The sequence below is a fragment of the Podarcis pityusensis genome, assembly GCF_964106645.2.
Source record: "Podarcis pityusensis genome assembly, chromosome: 15".
In the NCBI taxonomy this organism is placed as follows: domain Eukaryota; kingdom Metazoa; phylum Chordata; class Lepidosauria; order Squamata; family Lacertidae; genus Podarcis; species Podarcis pityusensis.
Genome location: NC_138040.1, coordinates 42,615,807 through 42,627,860, shown reverse-complemented (window position 1 = coordinate 42,627,860; position 12,054 = coordinate 42,615,807). Strand labels below are relative to the sequence as shown.

General features: G+C 45.6%; 1 protein-coding gene across 4 annotated transcripts in view; it reads left to right on the top strand.

Moving 5' to 3' along the window:
- The window catches only part of SLC25A37 (solute carrier family 25 member 37), a 41,805-nt gene that overhangs the window by 8,209 nt on the left and 21,542 nt on the right, over positions 1-12,054 (top strand). Inside the window, exon 1 of one of the 4 annotated variants that reach the window (XM_080982586.1) lies at positions 9,896-10,020. The exons of the other annotated variants lie outside the window; for them this stretch is intronic. Within the exon in view, the coding sequence (XP_080838712.1) occupies positions 9,925-10,020 (96 nt within the window). The 5' untranslated portion in view covers positions 9,896-9,924. Of the gene's footprint in view, positions 1-9,895; positions 10,021-12,054 lie in introns of those variants that run through there. 4 annotated transcript variants of the gene reach the window in all.

Here is a 12,054-nt window from a genome sequence, read left to right as displayed (position 1 = left end):
CCTCCCACAAACACATTAGAAAGCCATAGAATGTTAACCAGCCAAATGCCCAGTTAAGAGTTCTTGGCTTGACATAATCTAGAATTTGTCATAGACCTTTTATCAGGATTGTTATGCATGCTAGAGAATTTGGGTTGGGGTTCTTCCATATTGTTAGGTGATGAGACCCCCCCCCCCCCCGTTCAAAGCCCAGTGGAATAGGAGAAATGGAGTCCCACTCCAAAGCCCAGTCCGGGGGGGGGGGGGGTGGTGAGGAACTATGTCAATTTCAGCATCTCACAGTTTCTTATTATTCCATTCTTAAGTTCAGCTATCCACATTTCTATATCAGTTTGTGAATTTTATTTTATGTTCTCATGAAAATCCACCAGAATTTTAGTGCAAATTTCTCCTAATATGCATATATTTGAATGCAGTGTTGCCTAATGCACACATTTTTGAAAAGTGTGTTTCCCTGATATAATGCATCTTTGTGCTTTTTTCTGCACACTAGTATATGCATTTTTGTACACATTCCTGGCCAGCGAATTGCATTGCAGAATTTGGAAGGATGACTGAGTTTCAGTTCATGCATTATTTTGGAAAGTACACATTAGGTAGGTTTGTCTTTAAATATGAAATGAATTTGTCACCCCGGCCCACCATCCCTATTCCCTGGCAGTATGGTAGGAGAATACAGAATTCGGACACTGCCAGGCAGATTTGGGGTGAAGCTACATAATGACGGTCATTGCATAGCTAACAAATGGTTAGAGTTTAGCAGGTGGTTTAGGGAGTTGTATATCACATGTGGGAGGAAGTGGAGACTTCTGAGTTTGGTGATGGGTCCCCTTTCTTCACTCTTTTATGGATAAGGAACTTAAAATCATTTCCTCTACGACTGAAGGAAGATGCTTTCTTTGAAGAACTACGTCAGCTGGCTTATGAAACCATCTTTGAGCTCTCCTTTTAATTCTTCCAAGGTGGTGATTTGGCAGGCTTAAAGGTTTAGAGTGTTGTAAAACATGTTAAAGAAACAAGGGAGGGAGAGGGACAGGGAGAGTCTTATTGGCATTAAATTACGTGATAAATCTCAGCTTGGTGAACTTGAAAATGTGGATATGTGCTGAACACTTTGCCGTTCAATATATAGCAGTAATTGGTGAAAGCTGATCTGTGCTAATTGCAAAAACAAATAAATTTCATGTCAATTGTAAAATAGTGACATATACATGCACCTGAACCCCCAGGGGCAACCTACAGTTAAAAACATAACAAAAGAGAGAAAAATAAAACATCAGTTTTTTTTAAGGCAGTTATGCTAAGTAGACCAGGTCTTGAAGCCTCGTGGTTTCATGGAATGTTTGACAGCTGTCAGTTGACCATCACAACAACTATAGTTTTTGGTGGAGTCGAACTCGGCTGCCCATGCCAAGAGAGCTTTTTTAAGGGGTTCCCTTATCTTCCTTACCCCTCTCCCTGTTTGGACATCTCCCCCCCACTCTGGGCTTTGGTCTCTCTATCTCTCATTGGGATGAGAAACCTTCGTCCCACCGGAAATGGTTGGGCTACAACTCCAGCAGCTGTGACTATTGACCATGCTTGTTGAGGCTGATACAGTTTGTACCCCAGCAGCATTTGTGAGCCACAGGTAACCCATGTCCAATTTATCCCCTGTTCTTTCCATCCCTGGCCCCCTAGAGCCATATACCTTGAAGCTGATTTCTGTGTTGACTGGGGTCACACCCACACAGTACATTTAAAGCATATTTATACTTCAGTAGTTATGTCTTCCCCATTGGGAAATGTGGTTTGTTAAGGTTACTGGGAATCATAGTTCTCTGAGGAGTCTTCTAAGAACTCACAGCACCCTTAACGGAGCCTATAAACTGAATTTCTTAAGGGTGCCAAGAGTTGTTAGGAGACCCCTAAGAGAGCTACCATTCCCGGCACCCTTAACAAACTTCAGTTCCCAAGATTCTTTGGGGGAAGACTATTAAAGTGGTATAAGAGTGGTTTGAATGCATGGTGTGGCTGTGACCTGGTTCTTGCAGGGGGCTTGAATTGCATTCCTAGAAAACTTGGGAGGTGCTGTGGCTGAACAGGAGCCCTTTGGACAAAAAGTATGTCCTCTGCCATTTGGCGATGGTCCTGAGCTCTTCTCTTCCTGCAGCAAATGGCAAATTTCTCAACTGAGTCTGTGCTTGGGAGATGAAAAGTTTCAAATCCTCTGGCCTAGTTTTTGTTTAGTGCACATTTACAGACAAAATGTGGAGTAGGAATTTTTGTATGTGCAGTTGAAAAGTTGATAATATCCACTTTGGAGGAAAAAATTGGGTTGGGGCAGGAAGCTAGATACATTCAGTGTGTGTGTTTATCTAAGCGCTTAAATTACAGGTATCATCAGGGTCAGCAGGTAAACAAATTTTGTTAAGATAGAATGTGCTCAGATTCCATACTTAACACTGTCCATATCTTATTATGCGACATTTTTCCACCTTTGCCGCATCAAGCAGTTGGTCCCTTACCTTTCCCGCCCTGACCTGGCCACAGTGATCCATGCGACGGTCATCTCCAGGCTTGACTACTGTAATTCGCTCTACGCGGGGCTGCCCTTGAAGCTGTCCCAGAAACTCCAGCGGGAGCAGAATGCTGCAGCGAGGCTCCTCACGGGGTCTCTGCCATGGGAGCATATTCACCCAGTGCTTTTCAAACTGCACTGGCTCCCGGTGGAGTACAGGGTCAGATTTAAGGTGCTGCTTTTGACCTTTAAAGCCCTTCATAGTCTAGGATCCTCGTACCTATGGGACCGCCTCTCCCGGTATGTCCCACGGAGGACCTTAAGGTCCATATATAGCAACACCCTTGAGGTCCCGGGCCCGAAGGAAGTCAGATTAGCCCCAACCAGAGCCAGGGCCTTTTTAACACTGGCCCCGGCCTGGTGGAACGCTCTCTCTCATGAGACCAGGGCCCTGCGGGATCTGATTTCTTTCCGCAGGGCCTGTAAGACAGAGTTGTTCCGCCTGGCCTTTGGCTTGGAGCCAGTTTGATTCCCTCCCTCTCTTTCTTTTTTCCTTTCCTTCTCCTCCTGCGATGAGGCTACATTTGAATATTTTAATGTTTCAATATTTTAATGTTGTATTTTAATTTTGTTTTTAAGTTGTAATCATTCAACTTGTTTTTATTATTATAAGCCGCTCTGAGCCCGGCCTTGGCTGGGGAGGGCGGGGTATAAATAAAAATACCTTCCTATGCTGCTTGTTTTGGTGTCTGAACTTAGCAGAATCATTATTGAACTGTTTCTGTATAGTAGCTAAAAGATATTGACTCCTGGGGAGAACCCCCCCCCCCATACAGAATGTAAGCAAGCAGTCCAGGATGCTTCGTGTTTATATTGTTTTTGGGGATTTGTGCAGTTGGAAAATTTGCTTTTAAAAAATTATGCCTACAGCTGTGGAGTTCACTTCATGTGGGTTGAAGGATCCAGGAAGCAACACAGCAGAAACCAAATTCATGGTTCTCAGAAGTCCTATGACTTCTACACGTGATACCCAATGTTACTCAAATTAGAGTAGACATATTGAAATCGGTAGAGTTAAGAAACTTAAGTTTGACTTAGTTGGCTATCAACTTTTAATTTGGGGGTTGCTGGGAGAGATGGTTGTTCTGTGTTCAGGCCTTCCAGTTTCATCACAAGTGCTGAAGAACAACATCTGCCTTGTCAGCCACCTATTACGGTACATCATTCATATTATTACAGGGACCTCAATATTCGTGGGACTTCAATGAAAATTAAAATATTTTCTGTCCAGTCTTTCCACAGTGGAGTCTACAAGGCATCTTAACAAGCATGTTTCAAATACAGCTGTAACAAAAAATCTGAAATAATCCAGCTGCAAGGTAACTAAAATATGAAATATAGGCTACAAAAGAGCAGCCTTCAAGCAAGGACACTTAAAAGCTCTTTCAAATGAGACAGTCTTCAGAGGGTACAAGATTGCAAGCCATGTGGGAGTTGGTCTGGGTGAAGTTGGTGGGACTTACTTCTGCACAAAATAAAATGCATTAAAATGTGCGTACACGTGCTGAAAGGGACCTTGGGATTTGTTCTATAGCCACCGAAGGTTGAAGTTTGTAAGCAAAAAGACAGGTCCTTTCTCTCAAGTGGCTGACGGTCTAGACCAGGGGTGCACAACTTGTGACCCTCCAGATGTTGTTGGACTACACCTCCCATCATCCCTGATCACTGGCTATGTTGGTTGGGGCTGATGGGCGTTGTAGTCCAGAAACATCTGAAGGGCCGTAGGTTGTGCACCCCTGTTCTAGATCATGGATCACCCGCCTGCTGTCTTACTGATGCTGCTGACTGGACCCCCAGCTCCCACCAGTCCCAGCCATTGTGGTCAGTGAGGATCTCTACATGTTGGACATGGTATCCACACAACTTTGTAAATAAACCCATAAATCTTATTGGATTGCCGGGGTCTGGCAGAAGAGGGAATGAAAGCTCTGTCCTTCATGCAGTATTGTGGTCTTCATCAAAAGTTTGCTTGTGTGAAGCTCCTGTTTTTGCCCTGAAGATCCATGCTGATTTTGCAGATACAGTGCTTGTCAGTGGTGGACCAACTGTGATCTGATCCACATATTGTAGATTGGCTTTTAGGCCCAAATCTCGAACGTGATGCTGTGTGTGTGAATTTCAGACTTGTGTGACCTATTTGTTTTGTTTTGCTAGGATCCTCCAATCTACCAGCCGGGAGTAGGTGCAGGAGAGGGGCTCCAGGATGCCCTGGGGTGCCATGAAAGATGGTCAGGGGTGCTGCAGGCAACACCGGCCTCTGTCCCTCTTTCCTTCCCTCCCTCCTCTGATGCCCTCTCACGTCTCTGCCCCCCAAAGGCTTGCACAGCGAATAGTGCCTCTGGGGCTGGCCAGGGGGTGCTTCCCAGGCCCCTGTGGGGCAGTGTGAGGAGGCACCTCTCTTTGGGGGAGGGCAGCTCAGAGACCAGGGACGGCAGCAGCAGTGGGCAGTGTTAGCAGCCGGCCTGTGACTTGTAGCTTGGGCAAGCATTGCATTGCTGCAGTCCGTTTGAATGAGGCGCTGGCTTCACGGAATGCTGCTTGGCTAAGTTTTTGCTTGCTTGCCCATCATGTTTAATCAGGACTTAGTGTATCTTCTGCATGTTTAAGAGGTTGCACAGGACCACTGAAAGACCACAGGGTGAAATGCTTTCATTTCTTCTCTGTCGCAGGTTGCACATGGCCTTCTGAAATGACATACCATACTTTTCCGTGTATAAGACTATGTTTTTTTATTCCAAAAACATGTTCAAAATTTGAGGTCGTCTTATACATGGGTAGTGCATTGTGGGGCTGTGGGATTGGTTGCTGCCGTGGGTTGGAGATTGTTATTGGTGGCTGCTGCAAGAGCTGTTGTTGATTGGCTGTTGCTGTGGCAATTGGGCGGGTGATTTGCTGCTTTTTTTGGCAATGGGACAATGGGATTTGCTGCTTTTTTTGGCAATGAGGGTAGTTTGTTTTGTTGATGCACGTGAGCGGCATTGTCTATCTGGTGGGTGAGTGATTTTTGGCGTTCCCCTCCCCAAAAAAACTCAAGAACTTCGGGGAATCCCCCCTCCTCATTTTCTTAATTTTGAGTCCCCCCAAATAGGGGCGTGTTATACACAGAAAAGTACGGTAACTGGGGGAGGTTTGGTTCTCTTCCCTTTTCTGCTCTCCTGCTTCCAGCAAAATTGGCTTCATGATGATTAAGTAGCTAAAGAGGAACTTTTGCATCCCTCCCTGGCTGCGCTGCTCTAATCCAGCACGCAGTTATTCAAAAGTGTGCTTTGGCATGCTTTTCCAGAGTGTGTTGCCAGAGCTTGGCAGAATTAAGTGTACACAAAGTTGCTTCGCATGGCTTACGAGCACTTCCTGTTTTTTTGGATGAAAAACGCTTATGCGATGTGTAGCAGGAGAGCCAGTCGTGTGAATCAAGGCCTTCTATTGGTTCTAGTTTTTGAAAAATCTCTTTTCGAAATCTAAAACTAAATCTCCCTAAAATGAGAGGATGACAACTTTCAGACTGAGTTTCTAGGACAGAGCTTTCCAAATTGTGTGTCGTGATACTTTAGTGTGTAGGTATGTCACGCAAAAACTCCCTGTGCTCCTCCTGGGGCTGGAAAGGGAGCAGGCAGCCTTCTGGGTAGCTAGTAAAACTGAATTAGTGTGTCGTGAAATGATGCATGTCTAAAAAGTGTGTCACCAACATGAAAAGTTGGGAAAGCTCTGTTCGAGGAACTTTTAATTGGGGGGGTGAGGAACACTGTGCCCCTCCAGATTGGGCTGCAATTCTCATTATTTCTGACCATCTGGAGGGCCCAACACTATGGAAGATAGCCCAAAGGGGGCACAGTCTCCCATTTCATCCCTGGTTTGGTGTAGTGGGTCAGAGACTAAGCTGGGGCCACATCCACACCAGCCATTTAAAGCAGCATAATACTCATACATCTATGCTTCCCCCAAAGCATAACCAACTATAGTTGGTTAAGGGTGCTGAGAGTCATTAGAAGACCCCTATTCCCTTCGCAGAGCTGCAGTTCCCAGAGTAGTTGAACAATCCTCCTTCACAGGGACCCACGTGAAAAATGTCTGGTGTGGATGTGGAGTGGTTCAAAAATCCATGCTCTGCTGTGAACATGCTGGGCAAGCCTTGCTCCTCCTGTGCACCACAAGAGAATAATAATATAGACCTACCATGTGCTATTCTTATGATGCCTCCAACAATATATTGTGTGAGGGACACTTGGAAAATGCTATATGAATGCTTACTGTATCCTCCGACTCAGGTGTGCCTGCTGGACGAGCACTTTTCTAAACGTTGTTCCTTGGCACTCTCTGTGACCTTGTTTTGCTGGAGGTGATGGAGAACCAGAAACTCGGAGGAGATGAAATAGGTTTTCTCAATTAGAACACCAAGCAGGATATTTACATGTACTGTATCTGTAGCGGATCTCTCTTTTTGAGGTGGTGAACTTTGCATGCATTATAGATCCTTTTCCAGAATCTGATTTCCCATGCAGGAGTTCCATGGATGATATGTGAGGATTTCCTGAAAGGGCAGGAAGTTCAGTGGTTGGAGATGTAGAAAACAACAACTGTTTTTTTTTAACTCAAACATTGTACATTTGAGGGCTAGAAATTTGTTGGTCTGGCACTCCCATAACTCCATTGTGATGTTGGGCAAATAGACAGGATTATGAAACAGTTAAGACACTTCTTGGGGTTTGCCCACTACTTTGGACTTTTCCTCATGTTACAAAAAATGTTTTTCCCCCTTTACTGAAAATCCTGGCGAGACTGTGAGAAACTGAAAGCAGCATTTTCTCTCCTCTCTGCCCTTCCCTTCCTCTGCTGCCACCACTGGAACTAAATAACTTTGAAACTGTAAGAGCAAAAGTTCTAAGTTGCATCACAGCCTTACTTTGGCAGTGATATCTTGGTCTTCCTGGTCAAAGTGCCTTTAAAATTGCGGCCTCAAATGAGGGCATTCATTCCGGCAGCTGTTGTGGAAGCTTGTTCTGTTGCGTAATCGGCATAACAGGAAGAGTCTACCGTCCTGAAGGTTGCTCTGGGCCTTTATTCACAGGGATTATGAAATTCTCCCTATGCAAATTTCTCCCCAGTCTTTAGGGCTCCCACTTACCTGAACTTTGCCACAACTGATGGGCGCATTCATGCCTTCTGTCTCCCCCCAGTCCAGTCCCCTCCCCTGGTGTGCAGATCACTTCTGCACATGCGTGTAAGGATACCAAAGCACAACCTGGTGTTATAACATTTTGCATGCACTGATTAAAAAACTGGTTTCGATCCCTCCTGGCACATTTGACTCTGCAGCATGTGTTTCTATGAGCAATTGAGCACTGAAGTATGCAATTGCCTGCACATAAGGAATGAATTCTGTCTTGAGGTGGTGCCATTATGTGATGAGTGGCTCAGGTGATGGCTGGTGAGTTTGGTGTTGTTGTTGGTTGTTAATCTGATACTTTTCCTTCTCTTCACCATAAGGTCCCAAGGCAGTTTGCAGCAATTAAAAAACTACAATACTGAAAACTGTTTGAAACCAACTACAGTCACAGGAATAGGGTTTTTCCTAAAAACCTATATCTTGGCTGTCAGTTTGTTCTGTTCACGTTAAGAAGGCTATTGGCCCATATTTCCCTTCCGTCTGCCTTTTGGCCGCTGTGTGGCTATTGTGTGCTGCTAACCAGGCACACAGGGCTGGATGCCTGCAGTGATGGCTGTGCATGAGCAGCTGCTTGCTGTCTGGCCCAGGTCCCTGGGAGTCACCTAAAGGTGACGGGTTAAGCAGATGTCGTGGTCTTGGGCGAAGGATACCATGCAGCTCAGAGCAGAACCCTGTGTACATGTACCGTCCATGAGAATAAGTCTTGCTGTGTTCAATAGGACCCAGGAAAGTGCCTGCCACAAAGGCCTTATTCTCTGTTTGTGCAATATGGACGTGATGGATCCTAGCTAGAAGCTCTTGCACCAAAAAACCTGCCTGCTGCATTTTATCTGTGGGCGTTCTTTTTTCTCAACAAAATCATTTTCTTAAGCATGGTCAAAGGATTTATTTTGTTTTCTGGAGTGTGGAGGGACTTGCCTGTGATCTGCTTACTGCATTTTGGGTGGGGAGGAAATTTCGGTCAGATGGGCTAGCAATGCTGGAAATGCCTTAACTTAATTGCCTGCGGATCAGTTTTAGCCCCTGTTGACTCAAAGGTCTCCCTTTGTCCATGTGCATCTTCTTGTCAGTGGCAAAGCAGACTCATTCTGACAGGGTATGAGTCTGCCTTGCCAGGAGTCCAGGTAGAGAATGCCCTTCAACGTTATCTTTTAGGTGCTGGTAACAAAACAACCCCCCATTTTATTTTCCCAAGCTATTTAAAATTCTATCAGTGATGTGTTCTTAGTACTGTTTAAGCTGTCTCATCTGCTGCTTTTTATCCTGATTGATTGCATTGTACCCCTTGTGTTTGTTACTCACCCAGTGGCCACAGGCGACTAGGAATTCCATGCAGGCGAGTGGGTGGTCCGGCAGAGGAGGAGCAGATCTCTCTGCCTCTTACTCCATGAATCCACTTCTGTGCTGGCCATGGAGGATGGGAAACCCACCCCTCAGCTCCACCCCTCCTCTGCCAGCCTGCTTGGCAGAAGGGATCATTATTATTATTAGTCTGCTACTAAGAGGGTAGTATCCTGCGTTAACAAGTCTGGAGATGCAAGCTGCTACTAGGCTCAAGCTCATTGGTGGAAAGGAAGACTATAAATGTAATAAATAACAGTTAATAAACAGTTTTTAAAAGCCCATGAAAAGTTACAAAGCTGTCATAAGCAACCTTGAAAGTTTTAGAAAATGAACAGTGATAAAATGATTTTATATTTTAAATGTTTATGTATCTGTGGATTGAGTGGAAGGGAGGAATGGTGGGTGAATAGTCTGGTCCTCTTGGGCTTCCTGGTGTGACTTTTTCAACTCCAGACTGAGCCACAGCAGGGCTAGGGAGTACTTGACCTAGTGTGGATGAGCTGGGCTTGCACTGGGCCTCTGCTTCTCATCCAATAAGAGAGGGGGAAAGTTCAGAGTTCGATGAAAGTGTTTATTATTGTGTCAATGTGACATTTCCCAGTATTTACGCAAGTGTAAAAAGATAGGCCTCTGCCCCAAGGAGTGTGCAATCTAAATTTAAACAGGAAAGAGGGGAGTGAATTGTGTTGACATGTGTCAATAGAAAGCTTTCATTTTCTCTTCTTAACAAGGGAAGCTTGCATTTTCTGGCCCAGGCCTGCTTCTCCCTCCCTGCCTACATAACCTTGTTTCACTGCTGGGAAAGATGACTGAGCATTTGGTGCGCTCCGAGTGTGGACGCGTTGACTAACCTTGAATGGCAGGCCTCTTGGAACACGGAGTGTGTGCAATTGCCATGGCTGCTTGCTTGCAAATGGAAAGTGAAGGAATACTAGATCTGTGCTTTGCCAAGGTAAACTTTGGTTGCACTTGCCAAAGAGAGACTTTCCTTTGGCTTGTGTTTCCTCCTTCTGCAGAGCAGTCATTCTGGGGAGGATTCCTTCCAAGCTTCTGAGAAGCTCTGCCTTTTCCTGATGGGTCTTAATCATTTTGCGGTGGTGGTTGTGGTCTGTTGCTCTTCGCATTGAATCTTATTTATATGAATGTGTGGCTTTGGGGGCAGAGCAAGCTGCCTTATACTGAGTCAGACCATTGGTCCATCTAGCTCAGTATTGTCTACACTGACTGGCAGCAGCTCTGCAGGATTTTGGGCAGGGAGTCTTTGCCAGCCCTTTCTGGAGATGCCACAGATTGAGCTTGGAACCTCATGGTTGTTGTTGTTGTTTAGTGCCTGCATGCCAGGCACTCCTGTCTTCCACTGCCTCCCACAGTTTGGTCAGACTCATGTTTGTAGCTTTGAGAACATTGTCCAACCATCTCGTCCTCTGCTGTCCCCTTCTCCTTGTGCCCTTCATCTTTCCCAACATCAGGGTCTTTTCCAGGGAGTCTTCTCTTCTCATGAGGTGGCCAAAGTATTGGAGTCTCAGCTTCAGGATCTGTCCTTCCAGTGAGCACTCAGGGCTGATTTCCTTCAGAATGGATAGGTTTGATCTTCTTGCAGTCCATGGGACTCTCAAGAGTCTCCTCCAGCACCATAATTCAAAAGCATCCATTCTTCGGCAATCAGCCTTCTTTATGGTCCAACTCTCACTTCCATACATCAATATTGGGAAAACCATGGCTTTAACTATATGGACCTTTGTTGGCAAGGTGATGACTCTGCTTTTTAAGATGCTGTCTAGGTTTGTCATTGCTTTTCTCCCAAGAAGCAGGCTGCTGGAACCTCATACTCTGCCACTGAGTTGTGACCTTGTTCAAAGATGCTTCTTCTCTTTTACTTGCTTGAGGGCAGGTAGATTGCTCCTTCAAATGTTTCGCTTTCCTGGAGCCTTTTTAAAAAAGATGGCATCTGTTTGAGTTTATAGAGGGGGGAATCCTTGGTTGTGAAGCCCTGAGTTTGGTCCACGTTCTCCCCTCCACTGTGACAACTGTCCATTTGCTTACCCCCATCTCTCTTTCCCTTCCTGGGCTCAACTTGCACTGCTATGCAGGATAGCTGGGAGAGCATGAGACTGTTAATCTCAGGGTCGTGGGTTTGAGCCCCAAGTTGGGCAAAAGATTCCTGCATTGCAGAGGGTTGGACTAGATGACCCTCCTTCTCTACAATTCTATGCTTCTAAGAATGGAAGGCATGTGAATGGCTGTTGCTGAGACTCACAGGTGAGGAGAGTCCTGTTGTGCTTGGCTCCTGCTTACGGGCTTCCCGTGGGCATCTGGCTGGCTGCTGTGACAGCAAGATACCTGACTAGATGAGCTTTGGGCCTGTTCCAAGAGGGCTCTTCTTCTCTTCTCTTGGGCAGGTGAACAGGAAACAATAACAATGTAGAGTAGCAGCTCCTACAGGGCCCCATACACTAGCAGTGGGCGCTTTGCTGCGGAGTGTGTCGCTGGGGGTGAATCCTGTGCCCTGCGTATACAAAACATGGGAAATGCTGGATGTCTCAATGCTTGGGACAGAGGCATCTGCAATGAAGAAAAGCAGGGGCTAAGATGCTGGAAAGGATGCACAACACATATTTTAAAGTGTGTGTTGGGGGCTGTTGGTCTGTCAGTAGTTGCAAGCGATGCCTCCGCACTTGCAAGCTGCTCTGAGCTTGGAAGAATGGGACTATATGTAAATGAAATAAAATTGCATTTTTGTGAAGAGGATCCCTGTGGTACCTATTTTGCAGCAGTTTCCCTTGTGGGATCCTTGAAATCTACCTGTTTTCAATACAGGTGTTTCTGGGGAATTGTCTTGCGGGTTGCACCCAAAATTTCTCTTCCTCTGGAATGCAGCTCCATTAATGTCTAAAGAAAATCTCAATTACTTTATTTTCCAGTCATCAGCAGTTGGCTTAACTTGAGGGTTGTATTCCTAGATATGTGAAGGCCTGGAAGAAAAATG